We start from the raw sequence: 17,601 nt of genomic DNA on the forward strand, positions 1-17,601 counted from the left end.
AGAACTGATTTATTCTGCCATTTTGGGTCAGAGTGGACACTCGTTCGATCATCTGAGCTCTAAAAGTAATCCTCTGTCCTCCCTCCATTGGCCACCATTACATGAAATTGATGGTCATTTTTGAGGCAGTGACTGGCAAGATTTCACAAGCACTTTTAAAGTGGAGTTTGAGGGTGGAGGCGTTTTAAAACAACTTTTGTCCTACAACTCAATTACCCAAATGGTGTAATGCAAGTAAAAAGCATTCTTTTGGAGGAGTGCCCCCCAGCACTTGACATGAAATATTTATCAGGTCTACACTGAGAAAGGAGCTCTTCAAGACACTGGTTTTGAGATACAAACATAAGTGAAATGCGTTTAATTAAAATAAAATAACCATCATCATCAGGACAAAACAGATCAGACTGGAATAGAATGTTCTGACTAATCCTGGTTAATCACTGTCACTTCAGCAAAGCAGCTATTAGTAGTTCAGAGGTAAACCAGCTACACAACAATCGATTGCAATTAGACCAAGGTCAGGACCACAGAATAATCAACCAGGGGAACAACCTCGATTCACTGGCCTGAAGTATTTGAGTCTGAGTCCTGATTCAGGAGAACACTGTCCTTGTTTGAATAGCTGCAATGTGGATTAGCGGAAAGGCAACCAAAATTTTGTCCGGGACACACCAAGCGAGTGTGCGTTGGCGAGCATCTGTCGGGCTAGTTTTTGAAGTGTGTTCCACATGTCGGCGGCAGTTTGCCTGATTCAGCATGTTGAATCGGCGTTGGGGCTGTCGGTGAGAGTGGGACCTGATTGGTTGTTCAGTTTAACGAACGAGTCAGTGCACGAGAATTAAAGCGAAATTAATGAAAGAGAGCAAGTAAGTCAAGACGTTCTAATGTTGTGTTATCCAACCCAAGCATTCCAGAAGGTGAATATTTTTTATAACAACACGAGCAGCTTAAAATGAAGAAAATTATCAACATTACTGATATTCAAAATGGTAAGCAAGCGCTGCTTTGTTTACGCATCATATATCTTGTATATCCTTTTCTCGGTTTCTCCCTTTGAATGACGAATATAGACTATTGATACCTGATATTAATTTCTTACACGCAGGTGCAGAACGCACGTACTAGTTTGCTTTGCAGTCAGTTGTAGTCCGTGTTGTTTGTTCAAGCGCAGATTTTTGGTCCAGATGCAGCCGATGCGAGGCAACAACACTGTCCGTTTCCGTTGCCGCTAGTTCTTTGAAGATGGCTTGGTGTGTCCCAGGCTATAGATTTACAGTGTTGTAATATGCTATACTGTAACGTAAGACACAGCATATCTAATCTTATGTATCATATGTATGATTGCACATTTATTATACAGTGGGGTCCATACTAAAACAAAAAAAAAAGGATTTTGAAGTATTTAAAACTAATATTAAGACAAAATCATTTTTTTTAAATATTTACCACGCTGGTTGATAAATTTTTACTTTAAATTAATCAAAGAATCCTAAAAAATAAATGTATCTCAGTTTCCACAAAAATATTAGGCAACACAACCATTTTCAATATCGATAATAAGAAATGTTACTTGAACACCGTATCAGCATTTTAGAATGATTTCAGAAGGATCATGTGACACTGAGACTGGAGAAAGGATGCTGAAAATGAAAATTGAAAAATAATAGTCTTGGTGATAGTAATAGTCTTGGTCATCCTTGGTGAGCACAAGATATTTACCGACTAGATAAGATACTTTTTACTAAGGTACTCTTTACTGACCCCAAACTTTTGAACGTTAGTGTACATCTCATTTGCAGCCATTGTATCAATTTTATTATGTATGTATATCAGGATTATATCAAACATGGAGCCACCCTACTTTTCAGTATAAGCATCAACGTGACTGGCCACTAAATCTCTGTATTTAAAAATAATGTGTGTAAGAACAGTGCATGCAATTGATACTGTTGAATCAGGAAGAGACAACAAAAAAAATGTATCGGCCAAAGATATAAATCCTCCTAAGCTGCCTTCAAATGATGTGATACAATTTAAGATACCCATGTATTGAGCGAGAGACTGAGAGAGACAAAGGCAGGGCTGGTGTTCCCAGCAGCGAGCTGTGTCAGTCTGTCTGTGTGGTTAGCTCAAGTACTACTACACTCATTAATTAGCTCCTTAGGGAGGCTGGCTGGCTAACGGGAATGGGGGAGGAGGTGAGAGGCGGGATGTAGGGGGCTTCTGAGGGGTTGATTGAGGGGGAGAGGGGAGGAGGAGAGACACGGACCCATTATCTGACTTGTCTGCGGTTGAGGGTGCCTGGCATGAGGTGACGCGCACGCGGCCGCAATCGCTTTACTACATGTACGGTCAGACTCACAGCGATGAGTCTACAGCGGCAGTCATTCCCACCCTCACTAGACAGTTACATCTGTCTATCAGGTTCAGCCTCATCGTTAAAGCTGTCGGACGGGGTTTTCACTCAAATACTCCTGTGTATTTGTGTTTTCAAAACTTTACTTCAGACATGTCCTCTGAGTTCTCTGAGGTTCAGGTTGTTGGCTCAGAGTGTTTGTGTGTGTGTGTCTATGTGGTCATGTGTTTACCTTGGACAGATCTCTGTAGTTACTGGGCAGGGTGAGATCGAGATCTTCACAGTCGTAGTTGGTGATTACCCAGGGGAACACAGGATACTGGTTCAGATCATTAAATGTACGGCCTGAAACACAAGGAGTGTCAAAACACATTTCCTTGAGTCTTGTTACCTTTATCATGACCATGATTTCACTTCGTCATTTTAAATAGTCACTGAAACACTAAATTATTATTCGAAATTGTAAAGAATACAAAGATTATTGTACATTTTACAAGAAAAACTATTTCATATTTTCTACTTTAAAATTTCACATTTAAATTAATGTGTTACTTGATGTTTCTTTGCAATTTTCAATTATAATTAATTTACTAGCAATTTCTAAATGTGAAAATTGTTTCAGTGTACCATGACTGGAGAAACAGAATCTACAGGGTGCAGTTAACATCTATTAGTAGAGACGGGGCCTTTAGTATTTGTCCAAATTCGTTTCCAGTCTTTATTAGTTGTCTAACTCTATGTCCTAAAGACATGACGATATTCCATTTGCAGGGCTTTGGTCCAATGAGGTTTCAGTGTGGGTGAGACTATGTGGCCCAACACAGCAAAACAGAAACTCAGATCAACACGGAGGAGTTAACTTTTGTCACTTGTTTTGTCATACGGAAGTCTATTCATTCATTTGTACATTAGCTGAGTTAACGTCTGGTGGTGGTTAGCATTCAGGTATCATTGATTTTTACCTGAAATGGTGTTGAGGAACATGAGGTACTCAAAGTTGGAGATCTCTCGTCTTTGCCAACGCTGGGTCATATTGGAGGCCTTGTAGAGCTGTTTCGGGCTGGCCAGAGAAATCCGTCTAGAGAAAGAAAAAAAACACATTCAGAAATTCAAAGAGTAAGCTGAAATGTGCACGTCTTTGCCGATCAGTTGATTTACAATATACCATTTAATGATAAAAATACATTTCAAATATAAGAAATCAAAATAAAGTATTTGTTTTCAGTGCACATTAAAATTCAGTAAATGGAAATATTTATTTTAACAATTTGATGGAAATATAGTAAGATAGTAAGAGAACTAGATCTAACTGATCTAGTAATCGGTTTACTAATTTCTTTACCACTCGGGAAGAGAAAAGCCACTTTTTTTAGCATCTATCCACTTTGGCGATCATGATTTTTTAATCCCATGTCACAGGCTTACAAAAAAAGGGCACAAAGTAAATGCGTCAGTTACTTCAGAATTTTGTGATTGGCTTAAACATTTTTTACATGTACTTCACAGCAATGTAACCTTGTTCATGCTCAAACAGTTATGAAACACTTCTCAAATCCTATGGCTATGTTCCCACAATACATCAATTCGGGACTTTTACAGCATTTTGCTGGCTTAAGAAGATGTAACACTGGATTCCATTCACACATAACCTCTAAATAAAAAAAATACCTTTAAATCTATGGGGAATTGCTTTCATACAACATTAGCATACATAATATACACAATATGATTAGATATTTTTTGCACCAATGAAAATACTTACCATAAGAAGCCAATATTCAAATTCTAGAGGACTGATACAAATAGTGAAACATTCCAGTTCTGTTATATGAAATACCGCTGAGCAAATCAGAATCATACAAAAAAGCTGTTCTAGAATTCTGAACACAGTATATCCTACATCCAAATTCAGACATGAACACAGACACACAATGGCATCATGGGTAATGTGGGAACCTGTTAAATGAACATGCACAGTGCAAGCAAATATGTGGACACTAAAATAAATGACTCTCCATCCAATTAAAACAAAGCGAAATTAGAGAATTCATCACTGTCATCCAGCGTGATTACAGTCATTAGGCCTCTCTGAAGTTTCCATTGCCCTTTGCCCCTCCTAACACAGAGGCAACGCTGTGACAGTGCAAGGGAAATGCCACATGAATGTTAGCAGAAGGGTATAAGTGAATTCATGGCGGGAGAGGGCGGTTTGTAATGGTCAATAGCCACACAAAAACCTCTCTGACCAGTTAAGAGACACCGAGAGCCATGCGAGGAATCAATATCCACTATATTATGTTACCCTATAGTTATGTAGTTTCAGAGAATGTTAATAAGAACACTGATTTAGAAGGATATTGTTATGGAATTTCACTTGTCTAAATCAACTTTTCTTTGGCTGAACTACAACTGCAGCAGTGTGTGTGTGTGTGTGTGTGTGTGTGTGTGTGTGTGTGTGTGTGTGTTTCCTGTGTTCCCAGTCTGCCCTGCAGGCTCTGCACTGGCCCCGGTATTTATTTCTCAGTTAGGGAGATAAATAAATGATGTGAATTGTGTTTGTGTGAAGGTAATTAGGCAGTGTCACAGCCAACCCCACATCACACACACATTAACACACACAAACAAGCAGTGTTAGGCCAGAAACATACTAAAGTCCGCAAACGTAGAAGCAAATGCTTGGCCAATAGATTGCATGTGAAGAACTGAGCGACCAATAGCAAAGATGGCAGAAAGTAGGGCTGTGGGGTAATTCAAAATCATAATAAAAAAATCACGAAAGTGTGAGCACACGCAATTTCTAAACTGCAGAAAACATGGTTTTTCCACTAGCTCCCCTCAGTGTGCAACATGAATAGAGTGGTTTAGCGTTACGACTTTGAAGAAAGCACAGAAACAGGGAAGGTGAATTCAAGGAAGGATAAGGACTTGTATTTTGGAATTTTGGATACAGGAGAGATGAAGTATCATGGACTCAGGTAATTTGCAAGGCCTGTTAAACTATCGTTGCGGCAAAACAGAGTAAACGCTATTCATATAGAATGTAATATTGATCAAAACATCGTGATAGTATTTTTTGTCCATATCGCACAGCTCATCACATACTTCCGGGAGGTCCCGCACAAGTTGTGCAAGTGTCAGTGAGATGAATGTGAATGGATAGCTTTCTGCAGGTATTGTAAAGAGCTGAAATACAGAACATACCTGGTCTGAGGAAGGCCAAAATTCGTGCCGACTCCAACTCTGGGGAGACAGTGCACCACCTTTTTCACTGTAGCTGCATCTGGGAAGTTGAACATGATCGCCGCTGTAGGGAGGAGTGAGAATTTAATACACGTCATTCACTTTGTGTAAATAAATAGTAGAATTTCTATTGAACTGTTTTAAAGGAGTCATGTTAAAAACTCAAATTTGTAAAACATTTTTTAAATTAAATATTTAAATGCATAATTTTAATCAAAATCTAAATTATTATTTTTTTCCCTTTTTTAAGAGGTCAACTTAATGTTAGTAAAGTTTTTGGGGTTTTCAATAAATTAATAATTGTTTTTTTTTGGAAATCTGGAGTTTTAAAACATGTTCTCTATAGTGTAATGATCTCCTCAAAAAATACATTTTGATGAGCCCTTTAAGATTTTCCAGAACAGCAAGTGATCAGAGCTTACTCCTGTTGGCCATGAAGACTTCCAGCGCTGTGTTCTGTAGCAGATAGCGGCGAGAGAAAATCGCTCTGATCTCTGTGAACTGCCATTTCCCATGCAAACCCTCCGTGTAGGCTAAAATCTGCAGGAGACACAAACAAAGACAACTGATCAGAGAAAATATATAAAATAAAGGGAATATGAGTAAGAAGACAGCAGGGCAGAGGGAAGGTTTTAGTTCATTTATCACCCACAGCTCATGCTCAGGGTTGCAGTGCAGGATTAATGTGTATTATTGATCAGTCCTCATGAAAAAGAGATGCTTTAAGCGCTAAAATGAGCCCCATTCAGACACACACTAAAAGGGGAGCAGGAAGGCCACAGTTCACTAAAAGGTAATCAGTACCAAGAGAACTGGAAATCTATCAGTATTTGCCCTTCAAGTTGGTGTGAGCGAGGAATGGTTTTATCATGTGTTGCTTCTGCACAATCATCATACTTCATTGTTCAGAAAAAACAAGAAAACAAAATGCTATAAAAAATATTATTATTAATTTATACATTTCTATAAATTGTAAATGTATTTATATAAAACAAACACATTTTTTTTTTTTAAAGGGACAGACAATACACTTATTTTTTCTTTTTGCTGACGTCACATTTTACAATATGTTGCAGCAGATTTTTTCTGGTTCTTGGTGGAAGCAACCAAATTAGGCTTCCAACTATCGCAGATAGCCCTGATCCTGGTTATTTGCGAGACGACTGAGACGGTAGAGAGAAAGACGACTGTAGTATAATTTTGCATTCACAGATGCTCAGCTGTGCCAAACACTCTAGTCTTATCTTAAGACTCTACTTATCTGTTTCTTTACCTCCACATGCTCAATATTTTCTCACATTTCTAATTGAGCTTTATTACAGATTGGTTGTTAGAACAGAAGAGGAGAAAGAGACCACCACATCTGATCTGAGGGGCTCTGATTAGGGCGGATAAACAGCTGAGTTTATCAGGCATTCTGATCTTCCAGTAGCAAGGCTAACACTGATATGCACTCATTAATGAGAGAAAGGGAAGAGGATGGAAGAAGAGAGAAAGAGAGGGCAGCAGCTGTGCTGTGTGCTCAGAGCAATGTCACTGCTCCTGTCTGCTCTGCAGACTCACTTCAAAGTCTCCGGAGTTCAATTAAATGTGGATTAAGGTCGTTCCACCGCCCCGGTAACGCTGCCGTTCGCCACCGCAAACTCCCTGACAAGCGGCATGCGAGACGGCCCTGCTCTCCTATTTATCTTCCTCATCTCCCCTCTGTCAGGCAGTTGGTATGGAAACCGCACCATTAATGGGATATCTGATGCGCTACCTAACCAAGGTATCATGGAGAAGTTGAGCATGGAGGAGTTTATTACAGCTGAGAGATTACGGACAGGGTCATAAAGACGTAATCCACTTGTACAAGTGTAATCGAGGAACTTCATCTGAAGGATCTGTCTGTTTGCATTGTGTATTAAAAGCAGCTGCGATGGACTGGTAATGAAATTGACCCCATGTAAGGAGTGTTAATGCTGCAAGAGTCCCCCAACCACCCACACACCCACCACCACTCAACACAACATCAAAATATAACACACACTTCACGACCTGATCATTACCTGCCATTCTAAATGGAAGGAGTGAAAAGAGTCAAAGCAAATCTAGACTATTAAGCATGGGTATTAAGTGGTTGTTTAGAGGCCTAAGTCAAAAGAGCCCACCTTTAAGTAGGGATGGATCAGTATTCAAATTCTAGCCAATACAGCTGATAAATATTCAGAGAATTCGGAAAAATAGTTTCCACAAAATTCAAAACATTGAAAACAACGTTTTCAACATTGATTATATATATATATAGTACCAAATCAGCACCTACTGATTGCTGGTTTCAAATCATCGTTGTGATGCTTAAATTAATTTAGAATAGTGTACTTAAAAGGTTAAATCTTTGTCATAGTCTTGTGCTATTGCAAGTATATGTTAGATAATCGCAGTAGTAATCAAAAATGCGCAAATAGGGTAAATGAGTGAATAAAAAACAACTAAATATCCATTATTTCTGCATCACTGAAAACATCAGATTGTACATACAAGAAAAAAAAGTAGCTCATCGCTAATTATTTTCAGATGAAAGTCACTTGAAAGGGGCATCTGGAGATGAACATCAGCCCATAAAATCTTGCTGACTAAAAAGACGACCTTTAACCTGTGCTTCATTCCATCTCTATAGCAGAAGAACTTCAATAGTTCACACTTTATCTTACTCCTGTCTACTCAAACCCAAAGCAATGATGCAGTGCCTTGCCTTGACATGCTGTAGAATGATATGACAGTCTGTTGTGCGTCTAATATCATCTTTTGTCTTCATGTACCTTGTACCTCATGTACTAGCCTTGTAATTAACTCTCTCGGTTTTCTTGATTGTTGTCCGAAAATCTGCCTCGCCAAAAAAGTTGCACACTATAATATTTAGTTAGAGCGCCTTTAGCTTTGATTACAGTGTGCATTTGTGGTGGCATTGATGCATAAGGTTGTCGAAACAACACAACATCTATTTCAATCAAGAGTTGCATTAAGTTTTGGCCAAGATATTACATTGACAATGGGAGAGTCTAACCACTCTGTAAAGTCTACTCCAGCACATCCCAAAGACTTTCAATGCAGATATGGGCTGTATGGTGGACAAATCACGTGTGAAAATGATTCCTCATGCTCCCTGTGAAAACCACTTTCACAATTTGAGCCAGTTGAATCTTGGCATTGACCTCCTGGAATATGGCAAGGGGATACATCTTCCAAAATGGCTGTTCAAGAAATGAAAAGCTACACACTGCATCAAGTTAGGGTTAAACAAATTGTTTCCAAACACATAACATGCCAGAAACATATTTATCACTGCAATAATGATCCAATGCAAACAGTGCCTTTTTGTAATTTAGACGTTTAAACCCACTTTAAAATACTTTTCTACAGATATAAATTAATTGTTTATTCCATTTTGTCCATACATGTTCTGGATGAAATGTTCTCCCATTTATGCCAAAACAATTTAAATTTCAAGGCCATGATACTGACGCCAAACGGACAACAAAAGGTTGAAGTCGAAATGGGAATGTGTATGTATGTGTGTGTCATTTCAAACCGCTCAACCTGTTAGGATCAAGAGGCAGCAAGTCATTTCTGAGTGCTGTCATTTGTCTCTGTCAGCCACTGAAACGAGTCTGAGATGAAGAGGGACACATCTCTCAAACAGACATTCTGCCCTCTGCCAAAGGACCCTGTGCGCGCAAACGACATCCTCCAAGCGACACACACACCAGGGACCAGCGCTCGAGAGCATGTGCTCCGTCTCTGACAGAATTGAATGAAATCTAATTGAAAATACCCCCCCACCCCAAGCCAAAAAAAGAAGGGTGGGAGGGATGTAGCGGGAGAGAAAAAAGCTAAGATAGCAAGTGTGAGACAGAGAGCGAGTGAACTATCCAGCGCTCTCTCAGAAAGATAAATGAGTCTCTGAATAGCAGTCTCTGTTGGGCAAAGTGTGCACTTGTGTTTGAGCTGTGATAAGGGCGTTCGCAGTGAGGAAAAGGAAACGGCTCTCCTGCCGCTGACAGAATCCCCATCCTCACTTATAAAATGTGTAATAAACGAGCATTATAACGCTCAATTTGAAGCTTGGCAACCGATGGCATACAATTACATGTGTGCGAGAGAGTGCACTCATACTCTCAGATGTTGGTTTTTAATGTGCCAATGCATCTGCAGAGCAAAATGAGGTGATTGAAGTTCAATTTGTATGCTGTTATTAAGTGTTTCCGCCTGGCTGAGTGTGTTAAAGATTGTGAATGGGACATTTATTATTACCTTTTGGTCAAATGAAGTGGCCTGGGCGATAAGGTGATGAAATTAATGAGGAGGAGGAAGTGGGTGATCCATCAACATCAACATTCAGAGCCGAGTGCACTGGAGATGCAATATTGGAAAACTTGATAGAATTCATGGGAATAAAAGGGAGGAGATATTGGAGAGGGCCTGCTGTTTCTAACACATCTGGCCATGTAAATAAGAAGCTGTAGTGTGGACGCACACACGCACACAGACATATAGCATCAAGCTTACATCAATCACAGAACACAATCACAATCTGAGAGATATAGAAAATAACTAAGACATTTGTATGAGACCGAGGGCAAATGTATTACTCAAAATGTCTTCAGTCACAGATAAGCTAAATACAGTAAAAATAGAGCTCCAATGAAAACAAATTGAATCTAAATCTAAAAAATAGAATTTTGTTACATATTTACATGTTACGAAAAACAGACTGCTCCTTAAACAACTTCAGTGTATTTAGCTATTCTTTGCTTGTAGCTAATTTCATATTTTACAGTTGCATAATACCTATACCAAAACATATGTACATTTTTAGTGGTCTGTAGTCTGAAATGTTACTCCTGCCCTTAGTGTCCATTGTAAACACTCTCTCAGCACCCCAACACAAATATATATGCAACAAACATACCACTAGTTCTCTTTGCACAAACCCCTCACAAACATCCATCAAGACATCTTGTCCCATCAGTGAATAAGTTGATTTCATCCATGGGGCTGCAATAGAGTTTTTAAAAAGCCAAGGCATATGGATAGCGCCACGTGATTAGGTGGTTCAAGAATGTGCCCCTACGATGAGAGCTGATAATCACGGGACTGTACAAGCACATGATTTCTCTTTAAAAGTATAACACAAATCTGAAAGCATCAGTGAAGCTGCTTACAAGCTGTATTTTTTTAAACCATATATCAAAGATTAGCTGTTGTTATCTTCAAAACATTGGTAAAAACAACGTGCAATGTCAAATATTCCACTGAGAGAACATAAATTCCATGTTATCCTCCTACTTAAATCCTCAAGTCAACTCATAGAAGGAAAGTAATAGCAAACTGACAATATTAACTGATTAAAATGTACTTGACATGTTACAACAGTAAATCAGCTCAAGGGATAACAAAAACAAACTATAAACCAGTAAAACATTAGCAGTCAGACACTTAAGATTTATAGAAAAAGTATTTAACAAATACATATACATATTTATATGTGTGGTAGCTAAAGTATTTAGTTCTTTAAGTATTCAGGCTTAAAGTCCAATAAGGATTAGAACTTCCTTTGTTCCTCACCACTCCGTTTGCCAACAGGTTAGCCTTTTAACTTGCTGAGAGAGAGAAAGAAAGAGAGAGTGAGGGAGGAAATCTTGTGTGGATTTAGAAAAATGTCAAGAGCTATGGGGTTAATTGGAGGAAAAGTGAATCCTTTAGTGCACTTACTCATTAAACATTTGGCCTTTATGTAGAAGCTTGTGGGGGGTGACGGGAGGACACAAAACGCACTGTAGGGACTCCAGTAAGGTGAAAGTTAACACCCATTTAATGGTTTAAATGGACAAATTAGGGTGTTTTCGGCTCATAAAAATACAGTAGGACTGTTTCAGAGACAAAATGCTAAATTGCTGAAATGCTGAATTGCTCCAAATGGCAAATGGGTGCATTGGGTTCAAGTAAACATACAGCTTCAAACAGGCCAATTTCAAGATGGTTTAATAACAAAGACAGAAAAGTCCGACCATCAACCGATGGAAGGTAGGATATGCTATATTTTGAGGGTAAAAAATAAGAAATATGATCAAGAAGAGAGGGATTGGATCCCTCCTCCTTTTCTAACTGACATCCATTCAAAGACTTTCTCCATCCTCAGAGATTTAAAGCGCTTTAACCCCAGGGCAAAGGAGGGCAGCTTGGCTCACCAAGGAGCTGGACGGAAGAAAGACAGGATAAGGGTGACATAAGTGTGAAGAAGAGGAGCGTGAAATTTGGCAGACATTCAAACCGACTGTTTTGCTCCAAGCGCTTATCTGATGCTGAAGACTGAAGCAACCAGAGAGAGAGAACAGCTATGTTGAAGAGCTGTTGATGAAGGGTGCTGCTAACAGACTCCAATTATTTGTAGAGTCATGTCAGGGAACATAGTGGGCCGGGGGTACTGCAAACACTGCATTTGTGAACACTAAGTTGGAGAGTGTTGTGAACTAACATCCCAAACACCTCTGACAAGCATGGAGAAAATCATGTCGACAGACTTCCCTGTGGTTCAGTCCTTCTTCGAACTCCAAAGCATTCATACAGAGGAGAAACAGCCAGGCCAGGTTTAGATCCCGCCGCATCGTCCACCACTTTCACTCCAGTCCGTTGTCACGCCGTTCCTTACTGTGTCTAAGCCAGGATGGCAGAGAAGTGAAGTCCCCCTAATCCTTCTATTGTCCCGGGCCTAATTGGATTTAGAGGAGGAAGGTGGGGTAGAGGGTAAAATATGTGAACCCCCTTTTAGGGTGCCTAAAGGGGGACTTTAGTTTTTTCATGGCCTGAAAAGGAGGAATCCTCCAGGGATTTAAGGGATTGAAAGGTGACAGAAGCTGGATTATGTTTTTTATGACTGTGTCTTTAAGCAGGTAAACAGGGAAGCCCATTACATGGGAAAAGTGCAGGCAGGGGTTAATGTTGGCATAGCCAATTCCTAAGTATCTGTAATAAGTTGCTCATTTCAGTGGGTTTTGTTGCTGTGAGACCTCTCCAGAGAAAACTCCTGATGCTTATGACGAAAAATGCATTTCAACATGTAATACAGGTACACCTAAACATAGAGCCTACAAAGCAACAGCAAAGTGGTTTTCTTGCTACTGGTTCCTGATTCCGAGTGAACATTTATACTCTTCTATCTAAAGTACAGTATACTGTGGCTTAGGCTTTATTTGGAAAATGTTACAAGAACATTATTTTCTTCATTTAAGAAGTATCTATAAATCTATATCTACAGTATATATATATATTTCTCTATAAATAAAGAATATGTCAAATATCTGCACTTTTGAAATATGTGATTAATCGCGATTAACTCTGAAATTATGCAATTAATTGCGGTTAAATATTTTACTTGAATGACAGCACAAAAACATACAAACGTCCAATAACAAATGCATTCACTGAGATCCAAGAAAAACTTGCTAGAAAAAAAAAATGTCAACGAGAAGATATGACAAGAAATCGACTAAAATAAACAAATCTGTGGGGGAAATGGGACACAAACAATGTAACACGCCATATAATATTTATGGGATGATTACATTGTCACGTAAACATGACAATTACATTGTCACCTTTCGGTTCACAATTCACTGGAAAAACGAGCACCGGCTCCAGAAAAATGTTGGTCAAATGTGCTGTCTTGAAGTCAAATTGGCTGTTCCATGTCAATTCATTCAAAACAGAAAGTTGCAATGAATGTCCTCATGACTCATGGCAACAGATCTGGAAAGGCCAAACCAAAAAGCCTACAACTAGATTATTTGACCTTTGTCTTTATCTTCAAAGTGTTATTGGTGTGGAGCACAGTAATTCAGACTCATTTACACTGCTAGTAAACTGAATCAGATGATGCTTGATCGAACTGTCACCTAAAAGAACCTGTCATGGACGACTGGCCTTATTGGGTCCCCATGGAGACGCCATTTCAACCAGACTGGATGCGTCATTAACCAAGACTGAGGAGGCGACAAGAGTGAAATTCAAGAGTTCTGGATCTTAAAAAAACAAAACAAAACAAAGAGGATAACCCTATGTATGGTATTTAAACTTGGTTTATTAGCATGGACAGCTATACCATAGTTAAGGAGAGTAAACATGCAACAACAACAAACAAAAAAAGAGTGAAAAAATAATTCATAATATTAATAATAATCAGCAGTAGGAGAGGACAAAGGTGTGTGGCTCTAATCTCAGACAAACATGCTCACTCTGGCATCCATAAGGAGTCTCATCCATCTGGCTAGCAGCATATTCAGTGACGTTTGTCAGTGACTGCTCTGCTGAGTAAATGATGGAGAGCAGATCAATCAGGGGACTGGGAGGCCCCAAACCTTCACCCTGTCGGCAGAGGAAGATGGAGCAGCTAGACTCAGGTGCAGGAAACCCACCTTCCGTCTGGTGAAAAGGGGCCACTGATAATGGGCTGCTATTGTATGATATACCCAGTCTGCTGGTACTTGTGCTCAGTTAATCTGCTGGTACTTTATGCTTTTGGTAGGGTCATGTATTTGTATATTTCAAGTCTAAGTAACGCTTGACTTTTATTCTTTAGCTATCAAGACAGGTTCACAAGATATGGCATCCATATCAAGTCTCTGGTCAAGTGCCAAGTCAAGTCTAAAGATTGTCAAGTCCAAGTTAGGTCTCAAATCTCTTTTGTTAATAGTTCTAATCTATATATGCTGAAGTTAAGTCAAATAATTTCACTCTGATTCAAAATATATTCACACACTACCATTATTTTGAAAGAAGTCTCTTATGCTCACCAAGGATGCACTTATTTGATCAAATACAGTTGAAACAGTAATTTTGTGAAATATTATTAAAATTCAAAATAACTGTTTTCTACTGTAATATATAATGATTACACCACAATTCTCTGACTATACCTACAGATGAAACTCAAATTTTTTTAATATTGTGCAAAAGTTAATTTATTTCAGTAATTCAACTTAAAAGGTGAAACTAATATATTATATAGACTCACTACATGCAAAGTAAGATATTTCAAGCCTTTATTTCTTATCATTTTGATGATTATGGCTTACAGCTAATGAAACCTTTTCACAATATTCTAATGTTGAATTTGGGGGTTTCATAGCTGTAAGCCATAATCATCAAAATTATAACAAATAAAGGCTTGAAATATCTTACTTTGCATGTAATGAGTCTATATAATATATTAGTTTTACATTAGTTTCTTTTGCACGATATTCTAATTTTTCGAGTTTCACCTGTATATTTTACAAATTGAGGAATGAATATTAAAATTATTTTCTATAATCAACAACATGCCACAGACACCATCAAAACATCTTGACTCAGAATATCCAAATATCCCTTTAACTAAAAGTCAAACCTAAATCACAGACCAACGTATCTTTTGCAGGACACAGTCGGTGTAAAACTCATCCTGACCTTCACCAGTAGCTCGAGAGTAGCACAATACATCTCTCTGAAACATCTCTTTAGAATGATGTCCATCCCAGATCATAAAAGTGCCACCAGGGAAAGAAGGCCACAATAGAAACAGACAATAAATTCAATGAAGGATGCAAGTTGAAAGCATGAGGGCAGCTCTCCTTGACTTTGAGATGCTTCTGTCACAAATCTGTTTCTTCCCTGTTCTTAGCATTCAATTATCATTGCTGTATCAGTAGACAGGATCAGTGAACTGCTTCATACCAGATGACTTCATTGCAGGAGTGACCTTAGAGAGACTGGGAGCCATGGAATGGTACAGGAAAGAGCAGCTTCTGTTTAAATCACTAATGAGAACATGATGTGCAATTCTTCATTATTTTAGTGTGATTCAAAACTTATTCATTCATCTGCACTGGACCTCAGTGCTTTGTACAAATTTATTCTTGGAATTTGGTCAATTAGAAATAACTTAATAGATCCAGACTTGCTTTGAATGATGGTAAAAACACATCCAAATATAATTTCAGTATTTTGAAAACTGTGAAGAAGAGTAGAGCTAAACATGCTTCTATTTAGCATTTTTCATTTTTTTTTTTTTATAAATCCCATTACAAATTATATCAGAATAACTAAAGCTAACACACAAAGATTTATATTTCTCCCACATTTAACATCACACCTTTTTCCAACATCTTAAAACATCTTATCTCCAGGCTTAAATTGGGATACAGAATCCCAGATTTTCCCAGAGATCCCCTCATCATTTAACTCACTGTGCGACTCTTTAATTTATCGACACCAGCAGGACACCGTGTGTAAATGCTGATATGAGCAACAGTCATGGCTGCTCTCCTCCAGCTCATTGATAGTGACAGAGGTGCTATGGTTGGCTGTTCGCCTCTGTGCAAACTACTTGCGCCTAACTGAAAAATCAATAAAATCTCCGGACAACCTGACACTGATCAGCAGCAGTCGAAGGTCGTCTGTGGCAACCAAATGAGGAGGGTGTGTGTGTGTGTGTGTGTGTGTGTGTGTGTGTAGCGATGAGCCACTCCAGGATGTTTGTAGGACAAGCGTAACAATACTTTCACTACGTAACATCCCTCCCACCTTCCCTCCTCTCCTCCTACCCAATTAGGTGTGAACGGAGCTTGTCCTTCAGAAGAAACTCGACTGCCTGAAGCGAAAAGCAATGTAAGAATCTGGGAGGATGTTTTATATAAAGCAAACATGTGGGAAGTCAAGGATTAAACAAAACATGGAGTTCATTATTATTCAATCTGGTGGCATTTCAAGAGAAACATATAAATACTCATGAAATAGGCTCCAAAAAAGTATGCATAAACACACTTTGAACGTATGGATTACATTGTACTATAAAACAAAATATCAAACCAACTGGTGTCAAGGTGATTTTTTATCAAGTCAGTTCTCCTTCAGTTCACACAGGTGTCCTGATTTGTAGATCTATAAAAAAATATATATCTAGTATAACAATACTGATTTAAATGTATTGATTTTCAACAATACTTCTAATACTATTTTGTTTTTATTTTTTGTAAAATCTTTTACTTTAAAAGCATGTCTGTGTTATTATTACAAAAAATAAAAACTGATTTTTTGTTATAGAATGAAGTGACATTCATACATGCCAAAGTTAAAGGCCCCTAGAAAATTTTACTTCAGAGTACCATACTTTCATTGGATTTTTACTATTCCTGCGGATACATACTGCATTTCAGTATTCCATCAGCACTGGATACTGTGTCCTAGTGCCACACACTCGATTTAGCATCCCATTTCTAGGTTGATTAATGAACCGGAATTAATAATTTGATCATTACACAGAAAAGTAATTATAAATGTTAAATAGCTGCTATTTCCAAGATGATAACTGGACTCATGCAACAGCAATGTAGCGCAGTACTATTGGGAAAACATTTCCTGCAGAATAATGCCTACTCACTTTAGAGCTTATCTGGGAAACTCTTTTTCCAAATAAATTTGGCTCTGGAAAAAAATTAATTGTCTGAATTTGGTCTTGGCGGTTGGTGGTGGTGGTGGTGTGCAGGGGGGTGGGGGGGTCCTGTGCTGATTAGCTCTAAATGTCAAAATGTTTTAGAACAGCACAGCAATATAGTAACACTGAGAGCAATAGAGAACCATGGGTACAACATAGTGGAGTGTCTGATCAGGAAAATCCTAAAACACATCAAATGCAGACGGTGAATGTGAGGGGCACAGAGAGACACCCATCTGCTCCATGACCTCACCAGATCTCCCTGGCAGATGCGGAAAGGCCTGCCAAGCAATTAGTACCACTGGTTGACTTGTTTGGGGCCGTCTCCTAGGGGCAAATGCAGCTGGGGCCGTCTGTATGTGTGTGAAACGCGGGTAAGACGGTGTGCCTTTTTGGCCTGCTGCCTCTCACGTTTCCATTATGGGGCAGAAAAACACTACAGGCTAAAAGCATCTGTAACTGACATTCTAGCCCTCTTATCATTGACATGAAAGAG

At 38.7% G+C, this 17,601-nt stretch overlaps 1 protein-coding gene across 5 annotated transcripts in view; it reads right to left on the reverse strand.

The window, feature by feature from the left end:
- The window catches only part of lrba (LPS-responsive vesicle trafficking, beach and anchor containing), a 247,341-nt gene that overhangs the window by 63,784 nt on the left and 165,956 nt on the right, over positions 1-17,601 (reverse strand). For all 5 annotated transcript variants that reach the window (XM_079615242.1, XM_079615243.1, XM_079615241.1 and 2 more), the window contains 4 exons: positions 6,019-6,136; positions 5,558-5,660; positions 3,319-3,434; positions 2,589-2,701 (listed from right to left, as the gene is read on the reverse strand). In XM_079615242.1, the coding sequence (XP_079471368.1) occupies positions 2,589-2,701; positions 3,319-3,434; positions 5,558-5,660; positions 6,019-6,136 (450 nt within the window). The remainder of the gene's footprint in view (positions 1-2,588; positions 2,702-3,318; positions 3,435-5,557; positions 5,661-6,018; positions 6,137-17,601) is intronic.

Source organism: Phoxinus phoxinus (assembly GCF_949152265.1).
Source record: "Phoxinus phoxinus genome assembly, chromosome: 6".
NCBI classification, from domain to species: domain Eukaryota; kingdom Metazoa; phylum Chordata; class Actinopteri; order Cypriniformes; family Leuciscidae; genus Phoxinus; species Phoxinus phoxinus.